This window comes from Leptodactylus fuscus, chromosome 7, assembly GCF_031893055.1.
Source record: "Leptodactylus fuscus isolate aLepFus1 chromosome 7, aLepFus1.hap2, whole genome shotgun sequence".
Taxonomy (NCBI): Eukaryota; Metazoa; Chordata; class Amphibia; order Anura; family Leptodactylidae; genus Leptodactylus; species Leptodactylus fuscus.
In genome coordinates this window covers 78365304-78386366 of record NC_134271.1, presented here as the reverse complement: position 1 = coordinate 78386366, position 21063 = coordinate 78365304, and the positions used below count along the sequence as shown (strand labels likewise).

Genomic DNA, 21063 nt, shown 5'->3' with positions numbered 1-21063 from the left:
TGGGAATCAGAAGTGGATGGGAAAGGAGCTCACATTCCAACAATAAGACACCTGCAGTGTCTGGAACCTCACATATTATTCTGTAATATCTTTGATGCCCATGCAATAGTCTGCCAGCAGCAGAAAATATTTCGGGAGAGGTGTTTGCATTACATAATTATCCATACATGTAACCAGGGTGAGAACATAGATTTGTGGTTGGCTGTCATAACGGTGGAAGAGGAAGTCTGCGGACTTTTTGAGTTCCCTTTCTGTGTTTTGCTCTGCTCTGTGAATTATATCTTCACAATGATCTACATAGTCACTGCTCATATTGTCAGGATTATCAGGGTCATAGTCCAGCAAAATCGGTGACATCAATGCAGCTTCAGGCAGAGGAGGGGCAGCGAATAAGAAGGGGATGTACTTATTGTAGGTAGGGGAAGGACAGAGTACATGAAAAGGAAAAACAATGCTGGTATGTAAAGAGTAGAATTGCAAGGAAGGGTCTCAGCTCAGGTGTGGAAAGTGCAGCATCCCAGAGTGCTACTGCTTTCAAAGAGTTTTCTTTTGTGCCTCTGGGTTATGTTAGTATGTCCCATCCTCTATGTTAATTGTCATTTGTATATTGTTATGCAGTTTATCCCTTGTTGTTTTCGCTGTAGTTCTCCCTTGTGTTTCAAAACTTTAGCCATGGTTCAGCCTTGGCCTATCACAGGCCACTGGGTGGGGTTGAAGGAGACTTTTGTCTCTAGGGCAACCGTTGAACAGCCAGTACAGTCTAGACTGTGTAGCTGAGACAGTTAGACTGCAGAGTTGCTAGTCAGCACTGAGACTGGACTTCAGTGGCCATCCATACAGCCTCTAGGATGGGGAGAATGTTGCCCTAACCTTATCCAGAGACAGAAAGGGAGAGAAAAGGAGTTTTAACTGTCAGGACTTTGGACTCTGTGTCAGGAGGAGCAGTGGAGTACGCTGACAGGAAGAGTTGCCTTAGTAAAGGTAACCAGATCCCGATCAGGACTACCCTGCACTACTATCCCCAGTATCCCTAACTGGGAGTGGCACAGAAGGAGTTGTAGTAGGAGAGGAGCTAGCTTTAGAGCCTTTATCATCCCTGGCCATGCTCCTAAAATTAAGGCTGGAGAGTTGGACACTGAGAGACTACTACCCCCATTTGGAAGCTGCTGTTTGTACCTTCTCCAGTTGCGGAAGTAAAGCGTTATCCTGTTTCACTGTACTACTGACCTCCTGAGTCATTCCTGCTTTACCATAAGGGCCTTTCCGAACACCATCACACTGGCCCAGAGTAGAGAGGTCACCTCTCCAACTAGAAGTGCCCAGGGTAAACTATTGCCACCAACATCAGGTAGTGCTACAGGACCCCCCTCAGTGGTGTCTGGCCCAGGAGTGGGGCTGGGGTACATGGTTGAGTGTGCTCAGCCTAGCAGGTTGCACATCATCAGCAACTACTACTCCCATCCTCCGATTCCCTTTATCTGGGTTGCGGCAAAGGGATTTATACAAATCATTAAGTTTCAAGCTCCTTTTATTAGGGCAGAAGATGGAGGTTATACACCTAGGGTCAATACTGATCTCTTTGCCTGTTTTCCTTGTAGATACAAAGAGTGTGGAGCACGAAATTTTACAAGTCTCTGACTATCTTGACAAGGAGAATTTCAATGGGAATGGACAAGAGTAAGTCAATCCCTAAGAAATTAATTCTTGAGGGGGGGAAGGGTCAAGTATTCCCCTCGCCAACATCATAGCCTCTTCCGTCTCTTTTCAGCTTCCGTGACTGGCTTGAAACTGTGTTGTCCAAGGTGACTTTCAGTGAGGATAGTCATCATTTTGGAAAGGGCTCTTTACAGGCGGCTGTATATAAGATGAATTCTACTGATGTGGTGAGTGGTAATGGTATCCTAAATGTGTTCAGTATGCATACAAAACTCTGAAACTGAGGTCAACATATAGTGACTTGTAAATGTAAGGTACATGTGTTCTTCTTGCCCCCTACAGTTGAGTTCTCTCCCTGACCGCATGGGTATTTCTTTATCTTTTCCAAATGAGTTACTGGAGAAGGTTGACCCGGGTACTCGGTTGCATGTTGTCCGAATCCACGACTCTGGTGCGCTCTTCCAGGTAAGTCTTCAAGCTCATAGTTGTCACATAGTGTGTCCTCCACTGCATAAAATCATGTATTTTCATATGTGTGCACACAGGATGCTGTTAAAAGTACAGTTCTGGAAAGTCAAGTGGTCGGCGTCACTCTTGAGGGCACACAGGTCGCTAATCTTTCCGAAGATATTGTCATCACATTTCACCACCATCCCTTACAGGTAACAGATGTGACAATCGGAGCCACAATTGGATTTACTGAAGACGATGGGCAAAAGATTTGTTAGATCTGGGACCCTATGATACATAAGCAGCTGCACATGTGCATAACCATCTTCTCTGAAGCCTATTGGTGTTGTAGGGACCAAAACATAGGTAACATAGTATAATGTGCTCCTTTGGTGTTAACAGAGGTTCTCTACTACAGTGGAGGGTTTGAGATGGAGAATGTGGTAGCAAAATGATAGTGTAACTTTTATGAAGAGGGTATAAGCTTGATTGTTGATTCTCAGTTGTGGCAACCAGTGTATGGTTACGCAATCTCACAAAAGGTAAAAAGAAGGTTTTTGAACAGAACCAGATGATAACAAATTGTCGCAGTGCTGTTGTATCCCAGTCTCGTACTCTGAGATAGTCTGATGCCCTTAATCTGTATTAATCTTAAACAAGTATTATTTTGTAGTGCCAAAGTATTTACAGAGGCAACACATTTTCTAAGCTACAACCCCAACTGGCAACATTTTACATTGCTGGGGTATACAGCATGACATCACGTTGTATAACATAACACACCAAGTCATAAGTAGTCTATAAGACATAACAAATATAATGTTCACATAGTAACAGGTAGTATATCCTCCACAACAGGTTCAATGGTAGCTAATGGCAGTTAAGAATATAGCAGTTCATTGCTCAACTGTGAGGGTGATAAGAGGTAGATGTACTTAATTTGCAGAGGGTGGTGGACTCATTTTGTACCCTCTTACAGTCTCACCTTTCCTGGATAACACACCTTTACTTGTTTCACCTGCCATGCATAAAACTCCTCTTTCTGCCACACCTCTCATTAGATAACACCCCTCTACCTGGGTCCTGGGTAACATCCCTCACCATGTATCCCCTATCCTGGTTAACACCCCTCTCCCATTATAGGTTACACCACCTTTCCTGTAACACCCATCCTGGTTACCATCCCTCTCCCTACAACACCTGTCCAGAGTAATGCCCCTCTCTCTGTCACACCCTTCTTGGATATCAACACACTTAAAAAAAAAGTATGCACTCCACTATTTTAATAGTCTTGTATTTGTGGGCTGGCTGCCGGATGTACTGAATGTAATCCACTTGTCAATATCTAATAACATCTTTAAATACATATTAGTATGTAGTATATAGAAAACATAACAGTTCACAGATTCCAGATGTTTCAGTCCTTAAAGGGGTTGTCCCATCACAAGGATCCTATATATACTGCTTGTTAATGTGAATGTAAGACTTTTCCTAAATACACTGCTTCAGCAAAACTGCTTTGTTTGTCCACTATATTACTTTATTCATCTTTTTTTGACACATCCCTTGACGTATCTGGTCATAAGTCAAGTGATGTATCTGCTGCTCTGAGGGGGGAGGGAGGAGGGGCTAAGTGCACGGGAGTGAGCCTGGAAGGGGGTAGTTTACACTTTGGGGGGGGGAAGGGGCCACCAATACAGACCCGGCATCCACTGTAATAGAGAGGCGGATGCCGGGGAGTGTAGACGCCGGCACAGGTGAAGCCAGCAGCGGCAGGAGTGATGTTAATATTCCGGAGGGGAGGGAGGGGCAGAGGAGTGGAATAGCAGCATCGCTCCTGCCGCTGCTGGCTTCACCTGTGCCGGCGTCTACACTCCCCGGCATCCGCCTCTCTATTACATCGGATGCCGCCCACCAATGACACAACAAAGCTGGAAGACAGAAGAATTTACTGCAGCGAAGACTGGTGAGTATGCGACGTGGGACAACCCCTTTAAGGGTATGTTGACACAGAGTTTTTTGGAGCGGATTTTGATGCTAAATCCACCTCAAAATCTGGCTCCAAAAGTATTGGAGCCAGATTTGTATGTATATTCTATTTTAGTGGGAGATTGATAGTGGGTTATTATGTACACAATCTGCATTCATTGGATTAAAATTAGGAATTGGTTTGTAGGCATTGTGACAATTATTTGATGTGAGTATATATAATGGACACTATGTGTTTACTAGGAAACTATTATATTGATGTGAGATGGGTGAAGCTTGTTGCCTTTATTTAGCATTGATAAGTGAAAAATGTATTTCTAACATCTTGTTGTTTGTTATATTTTTATGATATTTATGTATATGCTTTTGATTTACCTTAGATCTTCCACAAATGAAGGTCCTAAAGGGCCAAAACATCCGGGATCTGTAAACTGTTTTCTGTTTACTAGCATACTAATATGCTGCCAAATGAGAATTAATAAAGTTTTGTGATACCCATTTTCTACACTAACTAGAGCGCTGTAGTAGTTATTACATATATACACCCATCTTTAAAAAAAATTCCTCTTTTTGCCACATCTCTCCCTTGTAAAAACCGCACTTCCTTTAACAAGTGTCCTGGTTAATATCCCTCATCCTACAACACCTGTCCAGGATAACATCCCTCGCTCTACCACACCTATTATGGGTAATGCTCTGCTTCCTGTAACACCTATCCTGGTTACCCTCCCTCATCCTACATCACCTGTCCAGAATAATGCCCCTTGGCACACCTATTATGGGTAACACCCCTCTTCTTGTCACATCTTTCTGAGGCTAATTCTCCATATTCCTGTAACAACTGTCTTGTGTTATCTATCCAGATCCCTCTTGTATATGTTGGGTTTTGTGTGATATTTGTCACACGGTTACAGGCTGAAAGTTGCACCTGTATATTTTTGTGGTGTAACTGTTAATGTACAGGAAACAGACCCAACTACAGGGTATGCAGATGTCACCGGTGTCTGCTCCATATGCTCCCCATATCATTCCTCTCCTTCACCCCCCCACTTTCCCCTTGACAGAAAAACAGGGTTGAGAGATAAGATTCCCAGAACGTGTAATCTTGCACGAATAACAGGGTTAAACATTTGTCTTCTTCTGTCTGTATGGGATGTTTGCCCCATAACCCCATCACCTTTTCGTACAGTTTTCCCTAACGTATTTTCCTCTTTTGTACTACAGGTAAACACGTCTCCAGTCTGTGTGTTCTGGGATGGTGAGTAAGCTGCCCTTTTAATAATATAGGGTAAGGTCCACCAATAGACTAATGTGTGAGTACTTACAACTGGTCATATGTCTATTCCCACAGAATTATCACAAAACTGGAGGACGGATGGTTGTCACACGGAGCCTGGTGATGGGTACACAGATTGTAGATGCAACCACCTTACTTATTTCGCTCTGTTGATGGTGAGTTATTAAGAATGATCCAGGTCCATCCACTAGTAGAAGTATTTAGTACATGCTCACAAATCTGCTGTATCAAGATCATCTCATACCCTAGAAATCTGCTACATCGCTTCCATCCTGGACCCCAGTATTCTATTAAATCAGAAAAACAGTCATCTGTTCTAGATTCCCCATCCTGAGCTCCAGTAACCTACTACCTCCTCCACATCCTGAACTCTAGGAATCTGCTACATCAGTCTCCATCCTCACCCTCAATAATGCCCATCCTGAATTCTGTAACCTCCTAATTCACCCCTTTCCTGCAAGTATCTTGCTATATCACTCTCATCTTGATACTCGGCAATTTGCTACATCATGGCTATTCTGGTCTCTGAGTAATCTCCTATACCACCCACATCCCGAACCCCAGAATCCTGCTACATCACCCTTGTGCTGCTGTATCAACCCTACCCTGGTACATCAACCCAATATTGCCTCCCAGTAATATACTAAATCTCCTCAATCCTAAACTCTGCTAACTTCCTACATCGCCCCCAGTCAGAACCTCAGTAATCTACTATATTAACCCCATCATCACCTTCTCTGAACCCCAGTAATATACTAGATTAATCCCATCCTGAACTCCAGTAACCTGTTACATCACCACCATCCTATGTCCTAGTAATCCACTACATCACTCTCATGTTGATGTCCACTAATTTACTAAATCATCCCCATCCTAAACCCCAGTAACCTGCTATATCACTCCCATTAACCTGTTGCATCACACCACCTTGACCCCAGTAATTTGCTATATCACCTTCATACTCATACTTTATACTCTCAGTAACCTGCTACATTGTCCGCATTCTGACCCCTAGTAATCTCCTACAGCAACCCCATCCTGTATTCCAGTGAATTGCTACATCACTCCCACTCTCACCCTCAGTAGTTCACTAAATCACACCCATCTGAAATTACAGGACTGCCTACATGACCCTCATGCTGAACTCTGATCCACTACATCACTCCCGTCTTGAACTCCAGTAACCTACAACATCATGCCCGTCCTTCCCCCCACTTACTTACTAAATTACCCCTATCATGAACCCCAGTAATCAACTATATCAACTCCATCCGGAACCCTAACAACCTACTACACAAACTACCCCATCATCACTACATCACCAGTATCCTAACCATTAGTAACTTATTGCTCTTTTGTTGTCCAGCAAATGTCCAGTGAGGTCATCCCCGAGGTCCATCTTGTGTCACTGTCTGTCCTGACATTCGCTGGTTGCAGCATTTCTGCCATCTCCTGTTTCTTCACAATCATCTGGATCTGCTGCTCCAGGTATTACACACAGTGTGCTGCCATGTTACATACATGTTTGTAGTAGAAAGTGTTCTGACATGTTATGTGTGTGTGTGATATGCAGTGTAAGACATAACATACACAGTGTGTATACAAAGAAGCAAATATAAGCTTTGTCTATAACTGAACTCAGGATTCTATGCTTGGACCCTACCATGGGGAATATATGATGAACTTACATTTTTGTTTCCCCTGTTTACCATGCTTGTGTGTACAGTGTGTATACAGTTTCCTGATCTATTACATATATACATGCAGTATGTGCTGACTTGTTACATGCATATGTATCCTAACTTTATATGTACAATTTATCTACAGTATGCTGACGTGTGTAAAAGCAGACATATTACACATACCGTATGTGTGCAGTGCAGTGCTTTTGATGTGTTACATGTATGTGTACAAAGTGGATATTCCTTTTTCTGACAGGAAGATGCAGTCGAACCCCACGTTGCAGATCCATGTAAACCTGCTGGGGGCAGTGCTTCTTTTGGATGTGAGCTTCATATTGAGTGCGGTACTTGGCGCCCTGGAGGAGCGTACTGTCTGCATCAGCTCTGCGGCAGCTCTGCACTTCTCTCTGCTCTGTACTTTTTGCTGGATGGCCATTGAAGGCTACAATCTCTACCGGCTAGTAGTCAAAGTGTTTCCTGCTTCCTCTGTAACCACCATAAAACTAGCCCTGGTTGGCTGGGGTGAGTTCTCCTGTGTTTGTTTCTGTTCTGTGTCTTCCACATTAGACACAAGAGCTAAGGGTTGTCATGTCTTATCTACAGGTGTTCCAGTCCTTATTGTGGCTGTGGTGATGCTGATAGATTCAGAAAGTTATGGGGTTTATAACATTGCCGTGGAGCGACCTTCATTCCGTAACTCCACAGCCTCTATGTAAGTTCTTACTGTCACAGTTCATGACCAACATGTTCTTAGTTTCCGTCTGCTAAATTTTTGTTCTATATTTCTTGTAGATGTTGGCTGAGGGAGCCCATTGTCCGAATGTTTAATCTGGTCATCTGCGCTGCAATTCTGCTGTTTAATGTCTGTATGATGGTAGCCATGACCCGGCGAGTTCTACGACTCATTCCACACACCCGAGCAGAGAAAATCAGACATTGTGTTACATTGCTGGGGCTCAGCTGCATGTTGGGACTGCCGTGGGGCCTAGCATTTTTCACAAATGGAGCCCTGTACCTACCTGTCCAGTATCTCTTTACCATCCTGAATGCCCTACAAGGTGAGTACCGCACCCCCTTCACTAGTCATTGTCAGAGTACATCAACCCAATTTAGTTACATCTTATGATTTGTGGTCTGGAACCACTTCACTGCGAACTACTTGTCAGGTACGTTGTTTCTTGACATATCCAGGGAAAGGAGGGTGCAGTAGTTCCTGTTACTGTTCTTGTAGTGTGTCTGATGTGAGCCAACTTTGGGGTCTAATGCGCCCATGACACTTAGAAAAGGGAATAAAAATGCAAATGACTTCTCCTGCACCACCTTATGGAAGGCAAATCGACTACATCAAGTAAATCAAGTACAAGTTTCATTTACAAAGAAGTCTTGATCATAACTTGGGATAAACCACACCAGTAAGTCTCTTCCAAAAGGAAAAGTTGCCCATCTGCAGACAGCAATTGAAGGGTTCTTGCCCCATTTTAATGCAGAGCAATGTACTGGTTGGCTATGTAAGAAGCCATTGACATTGGTTAGGGGGATACCATGTCTTCTTTTTTAAGGCATAAGGAGGCTTAGAGGCTTTATGTGGTAAAATAAAAAAAAATTGTAAGGCTAAGGCCCCATGTAGCAGGCTGCAGGAAAAACTGTTGCGGTAACACTTTGCGGTTTTTCCCTCAGTGCTTTCCACAGAAAGTCAGCATAGGATTCCTCTGCCGACTTTCTGCTTCAATTATACCTATTGGGAAAACGCCGGCATTTGTGTAGGTATAATTGACATAACAGTGTAAGTAAGGATCCTTAACCATATAGATGAAGTGTCCGCCATAATTAGATTTGCAGAGCGCAAAAGGGTGTCAGAAGTCTCTGCACTCAGCACCCTCTGCTGACAACACAATTCTGTCACATGACTGACTCCATCCTACTTTATGCAAAAGGAGTAGAGTGAAGTCAGTCACACAACAGAGAGCTTGAACACCTACAGAAGAGGTCTGATCGAATAAACTGGGCTCTGGGAAACCGTCAGCTATCCAAGTAAGGCTACTTATCCAGGACAGTATCCCCGCATAACCCCTCCCAAAGCCATGCATGATCCCTTGGGAATTCTGGGAAATACAAAGTAGTTCTTCTCCAATACCACCTTTGGAAGGTACCTCCCTGTAAGTACATTTTTTAATGTACAAAGCAGTTGTGGAAGATGACTTGGATAATAGCAAAACAAGTAACTCACTTCTAAGAGGAAAAGACACCCATCTGCAGATTATAATGCGGATTATCCACGTGAATATCTGCATGGAAAATATTTGTGTAATTTGCAATGTGTGCACGTACTTGTATATAAGACTCCCCCCATGTATACTGTGTCCAACTATAGATTATGTCAGATCTGGAATCCCATATACATATTGCTTATGTTTATAGTTCATGATAGATCTAACTACCCTCATATAACCGAGGGAAATGATAGCCCCCCTTCCTGTAATAACTTCTCTCGTGTTTTCTTCCCTTCAGGCCTCTTCATCTTCCTGTGGTATTGTGCCTTGTCGCAGCCTTCTGCCAAGAACCAGTCACACTCTTCAGACTGTACAAGCGCCACCCCAGCCTCCCCCAAGGCTGATCTGAGTCTCAGCAGTGACCACAAGAAACTCCTGGGATGACAGGTGTGATGCAAAGAATAAGCCCTGTTGAACCTGCCCCCTTATCACTCCTATCTTACAAGCACTTTACTAAGAATGGAAGCACTTGGCCATAACCACACTGATGTCTCAGCCATTCTTGCACCTGCTGGACAGGTGTGGACTGGCGTAGATTGTAAGCTCTGTGACAACCATGCATCAGGGAAACCCTGCACAGCTGTAGACTCAAGTTGATTTGTCCAGTTAGCAATTTTCCCTTTTTGTGGGTATTTTACTGCTATGGTTCTAAATGCAGACATTTTAGCATCACATAATAAGCCTTAATTTATAGGACTTGATCTAGGCCTAAGATCAGTCACAAACTGCCTACCCCATACAAATTATATCTAAAGATCCAGGAAAAGGGAAAGGAGGATATTTCCAGGAAAATGTGGAACATTGTGTGACCATAATTCTCCCATGAGAGTGGAGGCGCCGGACAAGGATGTGAGGAGGGAAAGGAGCAGATGCAGCATTTAAATAGCTGCTGGGACCGCAGCCAATGAGAATGCACAAATCTAAGTCGCTGTTCTCTTATTACGGTATAGGCTGCAGGTCCTTAGATCATCATTATATAGGCTTTGCATTAATTTTGATCATCATGGTACAGACAAAGTGATTTCTTAGATATGATTGCATAAAACATGCACCCTCTTTATCATCATGTTATCATTATAGACAGGCCACTCTCTTCAATGGTCAGCTGAATGCCATACACTTAATTTTGGCCCAAAACTTTTCAGGATATTTTATTAGCAGACAAAATTCCACTGTCAGCCATCACAAATGATTGTTTGCAGTATTTTTTATTTTAAATTTTTAACAGTCATAAAATGAAATAACCAAGATCGGCCATTTTAGCCGACTAGTCTAATATGTAAGGCCAGCTTAAGCTGCCCTAGTTGTGCTTACAGAAACTCTTTAAACTGAGGCCCTATGTTGCAGAAACACAGCTTCTATCAATGCAGATTTTGCGGAGTTTTTTTTTTTGTTTTTTTTGTTTTTTTGAGCCAAAGCCAGGAATGGCTACAAAAGGAATAGGAAAAATATAGAAAATCTGTAATGTCCCCCCACACCTGCCTTGTGACTTTTAGAATAGTGGTATATTTAATGTGGAAGAGAGACCTTTGGTGCCCCCTCAGTGTGCAGTTTCTGGTAGTGACTGCAGCCTCTGCACCTCCTATAGCAATGCCTCAAACTGAGGATGGCACAAATGCCTCCTCCAATATATAGTGCTGGATGATGACCAGTTTACTGCCTGTACAGATAGCTGTATGTTAAGGTGCACCTATCCCAAATGCTTGGGACTGCTGGGAATTGTGTGACCACTGGTACCCTCCATGATTACAAAAATTAGGTCCCTGAGTTTCCTATTCCAGCCCTTGAGGAAGCATGGTACTGATAGAAATAGCAAAGTGTTGTTGTAGTTTGTGAAAGCTCCCTGTCTGGCCAGTTGACACATATGAGCCCTTCTTGCTTTTAAGGTCTTATTCACACAGCAGTGTTTTGGTCAGCGAGCCAAAGTCGGGGTGGAGAGTACATACCGTATATAGTAGAAAGGATATGTACCTGTTCTGTGTTTTCAACCCAGACCTGTTTTAGGCTCACAATTACTGATGCAAAACACAGATATGTGACTAAGGCAGAGTTCACACCAGCATTGGCTCTCCGTATAGAGATTCTGTTCCTCTCTGCGCATTTATCGCTCTTTTCGTGCGGAAACCAGACAGACCCCATTATAGTCTATGGCACCTGCGGGTTTCTGCTATTTTTTAGCAGATTAGGTTTCTAGCCTAAGACCTAACTTTGCTGATTATCTTCCCCAATGTCGCAAACTGCACTTCCAATGACCACAACAATTTGAGCTGCCACAATTTGAGCTGACAGACAGAATTTCTTATATGTGTGCATCAGTCTTGCCAATTGCGCACATCTACGTTCCTATGTTACTGTAGAGCTGCACATCCTGTCTATTAGACATACAATCAAGTGAAAGAGTTCTTACCCCCAATATAAATGGCCAGTAATGAACATTTCCAACCTAACAGCCACGAGCTGGGCAGCCACATACAGCGGATACGGCTACCGTCTAACTGAAAACATCTGATCACATTGTGCGGTCAGATTATTCTCACAATAATGTCATGCACCCCAAAGAAAAGCCTCGCCATCTTAGTCACCACACTGACTATTCTACATCATGATATGAAAAGTAACGCTTCAGTCACATGTCTAAAATGTGATCAGTCATGTAACCTAAAAAACCACGCAAGATACAGAATTCTCTCCATGGAACTTCTCTTTGTTCATGTTTCACTGCCGCTTAGGGCAAGTTCACATCTTTGTAGTGTTAAAAGTTTTTGATATATTTGTAAAAACATAAAACATTATACTACAAACCATAGCTGGACAGAATCCTATTGACTTAAATGGAAAATAAAAAGATTTGGTGCTTTTTTTTTTTTTTGAACAGAAGAAAAGTCCTGTTGGCACCGCTTTTTTTTTTCTTTAAAAAAAATAAAACAACAACCCTTAACTATGACAGATGAGCAGTATAAACACCTATTGAATCAATGGATGTTTTAAGGGAGTCTACCAGCAAATTCAGCTGCCATCACCATGATACAGGGCACATTGCAGTCATATACAACATAGCTTTCTTTTGTATGCCACTGTAGTTTTGGAGAAAACTAACTTTGAGGTAGTTGTTGCACTGGGGGTCAGCCTTCAGTCCTGGGGGTACTGCTCTTGTTGCTCAAGGTGTATGGTTGACGTCATAGCAGTGGGAAGATCAACTCCCACTACACAGGGTGGCACAGGTAGAAGATGGTAGGGGTCTGAACGATGCTTCAAGGATCTGAAGGCCTGCCCCCAGCATGCAAGGTGCCTCATCAGTATAAGACTTCAAAGTTATTGGTTTCCAAAGCTATGAAAGTGATATACATAACAATGGCATGCTGTTCATCATTGCAACATGTTCCATAACATGGTAGGGGTAGTTGAATTTGCTTGTGGGAGGGGGTAGACGCCCTTCAAATTGGTCTGCTTTTATCAGTTTAACAGAACAAGTGATTATGAAGATAATCTTGTTTCCCTTAGTCCTAACAGCGGCACAATGTGGGGTATTTCTGCCCCTGTGTGCTGGTAGGACAGGCGGATTTTTAATTAGCCAATCAAAAGCGTGGCTGGCCCTATAAGAGGGCACAAGAACCTCCCCTCTGCGTGTCAATACAAAAGTACCTCCATATTTATACACAGTTTTATACATAAGATATGATTCCCAGGGTGGGAAATCTTGTGCCGCTGTTAGGACTAAGGGAAACAAGATTATCTTCATAATCACTTGTTCCCTGTCGTCCGTACCAGCGGCACAATGTGGGGATATAGCAAGTAGGCCCAAAGATGGGCGGGATTACTCCATGACAGAGCTCAAAATAGTTTGGGCAAAGGCAGAGGAATCGGACACCCGGTCCCTCAGGCGGTAATGCCGAATGAACGTGGACTCAGATGCCCAGGAGGCAGCTGCACAAATCTGATCCAAGGACAACGCACTCCTCTCGGCCTGAGAGGTGGACACTGCCCTGGTCGAGTGGGCATGAAGAAAAGATGGGACCGGACGCCCTTGGGCGGTATAGGCGACTTTTATGGTATCGGAGACCCAGCGGGATATCGTGGCCTTGGCGGCCTTGGCGCCTTTATTCTTCCCCGTATAACTAATTAACAGGTTTTCGGCCTGCCTAAAAGGGCGAGTACGCTGCAGATAAATTTGCAGACATCTGATAACATCCAGCCTGTGCCATCTTTCCTCTTCAGATGAAGAGGGGAAGGGAAAAAATGCTGGAAGAGAAATAGTTTGGTTCCTATTTGCAGCAGATGGAATCTTGGGACGAAATCCTGGGAGGAACCTAAGCTGCACATGGTCCGGAAAAAATATAGTATATGGCTCCTCGGCAGACAAGGCTTGTAGCTCACTAACTCTTTTGGCAGTTGTAACTGCCAATAGTAGAGCCATTTTGCCAGTTAGTAACTTAAGTGAGACTTCTTCCAGGGGTTCGAATGGTTGGTCGCAAAGAGCGTTCAGGACCGGAATGAGGTCCCATTGGTGGACAGGGGTGTTCACCACCGGTCTCAGCCTAGTTGCCCCTTTAATAAAGGTGCTCACTAAAGGATCCTGAGACAAACGCCTCCCCAGATAGGCGGACAGAGCCGCTACGTGTACTTTGAGTGTGGCCGCAGCCAGACCTCTGTCTAGTCCGTCTTGAAGGAAGTCCAGGATCGCCTCAGTCGGGGGACCAGTGGAGTCCACTTGATGCTGCAGACACCAGGCATTAAAGATGTTACTAATTCAACGGTAATTCCTGTTAGTCGAATCCGCTCTGGCGCTGGATAGGGTCTTCAAGACGGCTTGTGACAGTCCTCTATTCCTCAATAGGGACTGGTCAACCTCCAGGCTGTCAGGTTGAGTCTCCTCAGATCCTGGCATCTCAGCTCTCCTTGGGTTACCAGATCTGGGAGAGGGGGAAGCCTCCAATATATGCCCTGACTCATTAGTATGAGCTGAGCAAACCAAGCCCTTTTTGGCCAGAACGGGATTATGGCTATTCCCGAGGCTTGGTCCTGTCTTATTTTGATCAATACCTTCGGTATGATTGGAATTGGAGGGAATATGTAAAACAGCCTGAACCTCCATGGGATGGACAGGGCATCCACTGCCAAGGGATCGTCCTCCTGGTATAGGGAGCAGAAGGTCCCTACCTTGGCATTGAGTCGGGTAGCCATTAGATCGACCTCCGGGAGACCCCATCTCTGGACGATCTGTTGAAAAACGTCTGGATTGAGAGACCATTCTCCTGATACGGTAATACCCCGACTCAGATGATCCGCTACTATGTTCAGGGAGCCCTTTATGTGAACAGCGGATAACTGGGCTAGGTTCTTCTCTGCCCAGGCAAATATAAGATTCGTCTCTCTCAGTAAGGTTGGTGACCTGGTGCCCCCTTGTTTGTTTATGTAAACAACCACCGTCATGTTGTCTGACCTGATCTTGACAGACTTGCCTCTCAACTCCGGGGCAAAGTGCACTAGGGCCAAGTACACAGCTCTGAGTTCCTTGAGATTGGAAGATCCCAGCTCCGGACATCTCCATCGTCCTTGTACAGTCCTGTCCTGGCAATGGGCTCCCCATCCCCACTGGGATGCATCTGTTGTCAACAGGGTCCACAATGTTGGGACCGTGGACCTTCCGTCTTTCAGGTGTATCCACCATCTGAGGGAAAGACGGGTAGCGGGAGAAAGGCAGATCTTCTTGTGCAGTCCCCGTGGAGACCTGTTCCAGGTTGTCAACACTTCCATCTGCAGGGGACGCAAATGCCATAAAGCCCAAGGGACTGCTCTGGCCGAGGATGACATTAGGCCGAGGACCCTCATGGCGGTGCGGATAGTTACCCGCCGGGTGTGTAATAGAAACCGTGCACCGGCCTGGATCCTTTCCTTCCTTGGGCTGGAGAGGAAGATCTGCATCGTTTCTGAATCCACTATGAACCCGAGGAACTTCCTCCGTGTGGAAGGAACGATTTCGGACTTCTCCCAATTGATGATCCATCCTAACTCTTGTAGGAAACTGATGGCAAGGTTGAGCTGCTGGAGGAGAGCAGCCGGAGACTGAGCTTTCAGAAGCCAGTCGTCTAGGTAAGGAACGATGAAGAGGCCCTGTAGTCTGAGGGCCGCAGCAACCGGAGCGATCACCTTGGTAAATACCAGGGGGGCGGATGTGATGCCGAACGGCAGAGCTGTGAATTGAAAGTGCTCCCTGTGGCCGGCCATAGAAACGGCAATCCTGAGGAATTTCCTGTGGGAGTGAGCAATAGGGACATGAAGGTAGGCGTCCTTCAGGTCGAGGGTAACCATCACGTCTCCTGGCTGGAGAAAAGCAGACACGGAATCCACGGTTTCCATACGGAATGACCTCTTCTTGATAAAGCGATTGAGATACCTCAGGTCTATTATCATTCTCCAGCCCCCGGTGACTTTGGGGACCAGAAAGACGGGGGAGTAAACTCCCAGACCGAGATCTGAGGCTGGGACCTTCTCCAGGGCGCCTTTGATGACATACTCGGCGACCAAGGCCTCTAAACTGGCCTGTTGGGAAGGTGGAAGGGTTCTGGTGACAACAAACCGATCTGGAGGTGGAAGGTGGAATTTGATAAGATAACCGTGCTGTATAATTCTTAGCACCCATGGATCTTGAATATGGGTGACCCAAGCTCTGAAAAAAACCGAAAGACGTCCTCCCACAGAAAGGGGGGCCACAGGGAGCTGCCCCGCGTCAAAATTCCGGCTTCCTCTTGGTGTCCTCCCTGGAAGCACCACGTCCGGAACCTCTAGGACGATATCTGGGACGCCTTTGCTGGGTTGGGCGTCTATAATTAGAGGCGGAACCTCTGCCTCTAGAGGGGGCACGTCTGCCCCTGGCAGCTTGAGGTAAGGACTTCCCCTTACCTTCAGCTAATCCCTCTATGATAGTATCCAAGCCTTGCCCAAATACTCTTCCTGGCTCAAAAGGGAGCGCGCAAAGAGCAGCCTTGGATGCAAAGTCTGCACGCCAAGGCTTTAGCCACAGGGGTCTGCGGGCCGCAGTGGACAACGCCATCGACTTGGCTGAAATTCTCAACTGATGGCGAGAAGATTCTGCCAAAAAATCTGCGGCCCTATGAATATTCTTCATGGAAGCCAAGATGTCATCCCTGTCCACACCGGAATCAATATCCCGCTCCAAGGTGGCTAGGCGGTTACGAAGAAAATCGCCCACAGTGGTAGAGGCTATGGCTACTGAGGCTTGGGCAGAGGAAGCAGAATAAACCTTCTTAAGGGTGGCGTCAGCCCTGCGATCCAAAAGGTCCTGAAGATTTGATCCATCTTCAAGGGGCACCAGGGTTCTACGAGACAACTTCGCCACGGCTAGATCCACCTTCGGGGGAGGCCCCCAGGAATCCCACTGAGTTGAATCCATAGGGAACAGGTGCTTAAAGATCCTGGATAATGAATGTCCTTTTTCTGGCTGCTTCCACTGCTGCACCATGAGGTCGGTCAGCGTGGCGTCCGCATGGAAGGCAATATGTCCCCCAGAGGCAGACGTGGAGGCTTCCCCGTCAACATCTCGGCCCACTGTAGACCGGATGGACTTCAGCAGCCTGCCTGTTTGTTCATAGTGGAACACAGGTCTGCTGGAAACTACAGAGTCGTCCTCGGAGGAAACATCCTCTGCCACCCGTAGATGTTCCAGGGGAGGGAGGGACGAGGAACGATGCTCTGTGCATGGTCTCTTGGCGAGCTGAGACAAGGTAGACTGTATGCCTTTGAGGGAATCATCCTGCAAAAAATAAAGAGAGAGTACAAGCAAGGGAATTATCCTTACCCAAGCGATGCCCAACTCACCATCTCCTTGACCCAGGCCATCATATCTCTAGGAGAAGGCTCCTCAGGTGGGGGGCCTCTGCAACCACGACAACGGGCCCACTCATAGCCTAAAAATAATAGGCGGGTTATAGGGCCGGTAGTACCCAGAGGGATAACCTCTTAAGCCGCTACCTACCATCAGGGAGCGGCGTGTCACAGTCAAAACAGGAAAGGTGCTTCCTTTTAGCAGTAGATTTCCTCCTATAATCCCCAGGGGGGGTAGTAGAGGAAGACATATCCTACAGAGAGACCATAGACCATGCAAAATTGTCACCAACATATTCTACCAAATATCAAAAGAAGGGGTAGATCTTACCGTGTCCTAGACCCGGACAGCAAGGTGACAAGAAACTGAAGATTTGGTTTGGAGGCAAAAAGAGACCTGAAGCTAAGCAACAACCTCTGATGCACAGCCTTCCGCCTTAGAAAGGAGAAGGTAACTAATAACCGGCCGGCCTGACCTTTAACCCGGCCGGCCGGAAATGGGAGGGGCCATAGTCACATGAACCCTCCAGGAAAAGAGAAAGGTTACCCCCCCCCTCTTCATACAGCCCCAGCAGGGTCGCCTACCCCCTCAATTCCTGGCCCGGACGTGCGTGCAGGCTAGATTCTGCAATAAGCAGAAAGCCGGAGAAAACATCCTTCGCCGGCGCCAGGATCTTCAATGGCGCCGCTATACTTCCGGGCACAACAGGAAGTGTGCGCCCGGCAAATGCGGACGCAGGAAACTCTCCGCCGGGAACTTTAGTTCCGGCAGAGCACGTCCGCAAGCGACAGCGAGAGAGCCCCGCGGCAGCGTGCCGGGCCAACTCACCAGCACGAGATGTGCTGACAGGTGAGCCAGAGGGAGAAGGAGGGGAGGGGGGGGAGGGAGGGAGGAGGGAAGGAAAGAAGCCACGCAGGCTAAAGAGAAACTTTTTTTTTTTTTTTTTTCCCAGACAGGGGAAGGGACCTTCAATCAAGAAGGTCAGAAACTGAAGAAAGAAGAATTATGCTCCAAAGGTAGGTAACCCATAGAGCCTAAAATAAGAGGACACAAGTCCTCCCCACCTGTCCTTGACCACACAGGACAGAAAAAAACACGCAGAGGGGAGGTTCTTGTGCCCTCTTATAGGGCCAGCCACGCTTTTGATTGGCTAATTAAAAATCCGCCTGTCCTACCAGCACACAGGGGCAGAAATACCCCACATTGTGCCGCTGGTACGGACGACAGGGAAACACTGATTCCACAAAGCAGATGTGAACTCTGCCTTGCAAAGTATAGATGTGAGAATGGGGCCTTAGGGCATGTTTGGAACTCAAGGCTATGTTCACCCAATGGCTTTTGGAGAAAATCATGCAGAGATACAATAACTGAACACATCCACAGCAGAAAGCAATGAGTGAGCCTGCATGTGCCAGAGTTTGCATTTTGCTCAGTCTTATGATATTGAGCTAAATAATCCTAAAGCCACACGCCATTGGTCATTCTGCTACGGACAGCGCAGCAAAATCAGTCATGGCCCTTTTTTTCTGCACTCAGGAAAAAAAAAAAGCAAAAGAAAAAAACCTCATGCAAGCAAACCAAAACAACATCCATCACTTGTTCCTATGATGGGAGGCAGATTAGGGCGTTTTTGGAGAGGATTTTGAGGAAGAAGTTCACCTCAATATCCTTTCCATAGAGCTCCCCCCGACACACACTTCCGGTAATAAACAACCTGAACTCCGGACTGATACTTTGTAACAAGATAACAGTGCGATTTGTGCGGCTGCTGTGTTACAGAGCACAGGCCGGACTGTCTATTAATATAAATAAGGATGTTCTTATTCACTGACAGCAAACAGAGCTTGAAAAGGAGAAGCAGTGGCCATTTATTTATACATTTATAAAGATATTAAGCTTTATTTAAATCCATTCTCAGCAGCCGACTGCTTCTGGCCAATTCCTTGGGTCACTTCTTGGATTAACCGATTGTTCACTGCCACGGGGTGACCAAGAAATTACTGTATTACATGTACAAACATTGTATAAATTTTGTACATAAAACTTGTGTGTATATCCTGGGCAGCCAGCTCCTGTGTATATTTTTTTTTTGTGTGCCATAAATAAATGTTTTCTATTGAGGTTTTTGTCTGATTGTGTTTAATGTGAGTCCTGGGAAAACTTAGGCCTCATTCAGACAGCAGCATTCTCAGCAATGTGCATCATTATATGTAAGCCAAGACCAGGAGTGGAACAAACATGGAAGAGCAGCAAGTCTTTCTATATGTTCCAAATCTGGTCCAGTTTATATGAATCTCATGACAATCCCATGACAGTTATAAGTGGGCCAGGGTTCCTCACATAATACATACCACCCTTCACACAAATAAGAGCCTTATATCCAGCATACAGGATAAGTCGTACTGTGCAGAGTTTATGTGTATATATATATATATATATATATATATATATATATTATATATCCCTTTACATAGACATACACAGAATAAGAGTGGATACTGAGAAGTGGTACTATGCGGATTACATAGGTGTATATTAAATATAACCCATACAATAGGGGCAGATTGGAAAAAAGTAGTGATACTGCGCAGATATATTAATTCACTAAATGATACATACACACGGTGTCAATTTTGGGTCAAGATATTTCAGTTCCATCAAGAACCTTTTGAGAATTATTCCTGTTGTAACAAATGTGGCCACCCATGGAATAAAAGGATTTACCTTGCATGTAGCTTCTATCCAGAGAATTACACCTGCTGCATGATTTTGCAGTACATTTTGGTTATGTGATATTACTACAGGTCCTGCAGTGATCGGAGACTTCAGACAGGAGGCTGTTGCATCAGTGTATGTGGGTACAGTTTCCACCAGAATCCCTATATATATTGATACATGCAGGACTGTACAGGAGAGCATGGCAGCACTTCTAGGAAAGTTCTGTCGGAGGCCAGAGTCTCACCGATGGGGTGACTCCTACAATAATATATACAGTCCTATGAAAAAGTTTGGGCACCCCTATTAATCTTAATCATTTTTAGTTCTAAATATTTTGGTGTTTATAACAGCCATTTCAGTTTGATATATCTAATAACTGATGGACACAGTAATATTTCAGGATTGAAATGAGGTTTATTGTACTAACAGAAAATGTGCAATATGCATTAAACCAAAATTTGACCGGTGCAAAAGTATGGGCACCTCAACAGAAAAGTGACATTAATATTTAGTAGATCCTCCTTTTGCAAAGATAACAGCCTCTAGTCGCTTCCTGTAGCTTTTAATCAGTTCCTGGATCAAGGTATTTTGGACAAACAATTCAAGTTCAGTTAAGTTAGATGGTCGCCGAGCATGGACAGCCCGCTTCAAATCATCCCACAGATGTTCAATGATATTCAGGTCTGGGGACTGGGATGGCCATTCCAGAACATTGTAATTGTTCCTCTGCATGAATGCCTGAGGATTTGGAGCGGTGTTTTGGATCATTGTCTTGCTGAAATATCCATCCCCGGCGTAACTTCAACTTCGTCACTGATTCTTGAACATTATTCTCAAGAATCTGCTGATACTGAGTGGAATCCATGCGACCCTCAACTTTAACAAGATTCCCGATGCCGGCATTGGCCACACAGCCCCAAAGCATGATGGAACCTCCACCAAATTTTACAGTGGGTAGCATGTGTTTTTCTTGGAATGCTGTTTCTTTTTGGACGCCATGCATAACGCCTTTTTTTATAACCAAACAACTCAATTTTTGTTTCCAAAATGAAGCTGCCTTGTCCAAATGTGCTTTTTCATACCTCAGGCAACTCTATTTGTGGCATACGTGCAGAAACGGCTTCTTTCTCATCACTCTCCCATACAGCTTCTATTTGT

General features: G+C 45.1%; 1 protein-coding gene across 3 annotated transcripts in view; it reads left to right on the top strand.

Moving 5' to 3' along the window:
- LOC142213766 (adhesion G-protein coupled receptor G1-like) overlaps positions 1-12805 on the top strand; it is a 46384-nt gene extending 33579 nt beyond the window's left edge. For all 3 annotated transcript variants that reach the window (XM_075282242.1, XM_075282243.1, XM_075282245.1), the window contains exons 4-14: positions 1599-1677; positions 1769-1883; positions 1999-2121; positions 2202-2318; positions 5320-5353; positions 5447-5547; positions 6759-6880; positions 7331-7596; positions 7678-7786; positions 7867-8132; positions 9583-12805. In XM_075282242.1, coding sequence (XP_075138343.1) covers positions 1599-1677; positions 1769-1883; positions 1999-2121; positions 2202-2318; positions 5320-5353; positions 5447-5547; positions 6759-6880; positions 7331-7596; positions 7678-7786; positions 7867-8132; positions 9583-9728 — 1478 coding nt within the window. In that variant the 3' untranslated portion in view covers positions 9729-12805. The remainder of the gene's footprint in view (positions 1-1598; positions 1678-1768; positions 1884-1998; positions 2122-2201; positions 2319-5319; positions 5354-5446; positions 5548-6758; positions 6881-7330; positions 7597-7677; positions 7787-7866; positions 8133-9582) is intronic.
- The last annotated feature ends 8258 nt before the right edge of the window (positions 12806-21063 follow it).